Source organism: Malurus melanocephalus, unplaced genomic scaffold, assembly GCF_030028575.1.
Source record: "Malurus melanocephalus ecotype Western Australia unplaced genomic scaffold, MMel_1.1 scaffold_3703, whole genome shotgun sequence".
NCBI lineage: Eukaryota > Metazoa > Chordata > Aves > Passeriformes > Maluridae > Malurus > Malurus melanocephalus.
Genome location: NW_026626935.1, coordinates 1 through 1,591, shown reverse-complemented (window position 1 = coordinate 1,591; position 1,591 = coordinate 1). Strand labels below are relative to the sequence as shown.

The following is a 1,591-nucleotide window of genomic DNA, read 5'->3' as shown; positions in this document are numbered from 1 at the left end:
CTGTCTGTCTGTCTGTCCGTCTGTGTGGCTGCAGTGCTCAGCGACCTGCGGGGAAGGCGTCCAGCAGCGGCAGGTGGTGTGCAAGGGCAGCGACAGCGGTGCGCGCTGCGACGGTGACAAGCCAGAGGCCATCCAGGGCTGCCACGTGGCGCTGTGCCCAGGTGAGAGGAGCAGGAGGAGGAGGCACTGGGATGGAGCACATCCCAAGGGGGATCAACCCCATGAATGCCCCCAGCCCATTGTGGCTTCAGGGGGTGCCACCACACAAGGCTGGGTTGAATGTCCCTGATGCTGCTGTCAGTAATAACAGGTTCAAAGCCAGCCGAGATATTTCCCTTCTCTGCCCTGAGCCCTGGCACTGGGTGATTTTGGCTTTTCTGACAATTTGAAGACTCAGTGAGCTGATGGAGATAAGCACCCTTGAGTTCATCTTGAATGRGGTTTGAGCAGCTTGAGTGCTGGCCAGTGGGGTGCTCCCTAWGGGACTTAATTTGTAAGAAGATGCCTTAAAACAAAACAAAACAAAGCAAAGCAAAATAAAACAGAACAAAAAAAAATCAAAACAAACACCCTCCCGAGATGTTTTGAGTGCCCCCAGCCTGCCATGGCTGCCTGGCATCACGATGCTCTCTCCACAGGGAAGATCTCTGGCATCACCGCCAGCGCCGACGCCGGTGACCACGGCGTGACCAAAGGGCAGCGGGTGCCCCAGGATGGAGCCAAAAACCCCGTGAGCAAGATCTCCTCCAGTGAGTGCCCCTGGAAGGGTGGTGCTTCCCAGGATGACCCTCCCGAGGGAGCACACCCTGCAGTGCTCCTGGGCAGTTTGACCCTCTGCTCCCTTTGCTCCATTGCCATCTCGTGGTGTAKGAGGTCCTGCGGTTTCCCTGCTGCCTCCCGGGTTTTATGCCCTTTCCTTTTCACCKTGGGATTTTTCTAAGCAGGGAGGTGCCTTCTGGTTTTTTTCCTTGGAGTCCTTCCTTACTGGGGTGGGGTGCATCCTGACCTGATTTAAGGTGCTGGTTTGGAGCATCCMTTGCTGTCTGTTTTCAATCCGTGCACAGAATCCTTCAGCGCTTTGATTTCACTTTCCAAGTCCTCTTTGCCCTCTTCCTGTGTGGACAGGCAGCACCCACCACACCCCACCTCGTTCCTTTTGGGAATCCCATTGGAGAGGTRCAGGACAGGGAGCCTAATGCCACGTTTTTCTGTGCTGCTGTGTCCCCCTCCAGGAGAGCCATGCCTTGGGGACAAGTCCATCTTCTGCCAGATGGAGGTCCTGGCCCGCTACTGCTCCATCCCYGGCTACAACAAGCTCTGCTGCGAGTCCTGTGGCAAGAAATCCTCCTCCACCACCGGCTCCCCTGCTGCCACTGGCATTCCCCYGGGCACCACCGCTCCCAGCCCCGCTCCAGTGCTCTCCCCCTACCCCACAGCCCCGGGGGAACCTGGTGGGGACCCCACTGGGGCACCTGGGGTATCCAGCAGTGGTGCTTTTCCAGGGGAGCCAGGAAGGGGCCAGGGGGCCAGGTAACCTGCTCAGGACCACCTCACTGTGGGGCAGGGAAAGCCTTTCTCCCTCTTCCTTCCC

At 58.1% G+C, this 1,591-nt stretch overlaps 1 protein-coding gene across 1 annotated transcript in view; it reads left to right on the top strand.

Moving 5' to 3' along the window:
• LOC130588190 (A disintegrin and metalloproteinase with thrombospondin motifs 14-like) overlaps window positions 1–1,584 on the top strand; it is a 5,084-nt gene extending 3,500 nt beyond the window's left edge. Inside the window, exons 2-4 of the mRNA XM_057389144.1 lie at window positions 35–161; window positions 639–749; window positions 1,233–1,584. Of these exons, the coding sequence (XP_057245127.1) occupies window positions 35–161; window positions 639–749; window positions 1,233–1,534 (540 nt within the window). The 3' untranslated portion in view covers window positions 1,535–1,584. The remainder of the gene's footprint in view (window positions 1–34; window positions 162–638; window positions 750–1,232) is intronic.
• The last annotated feature ends 7 nt before the right edge of the window (window positions 1,585–1,591 follow it).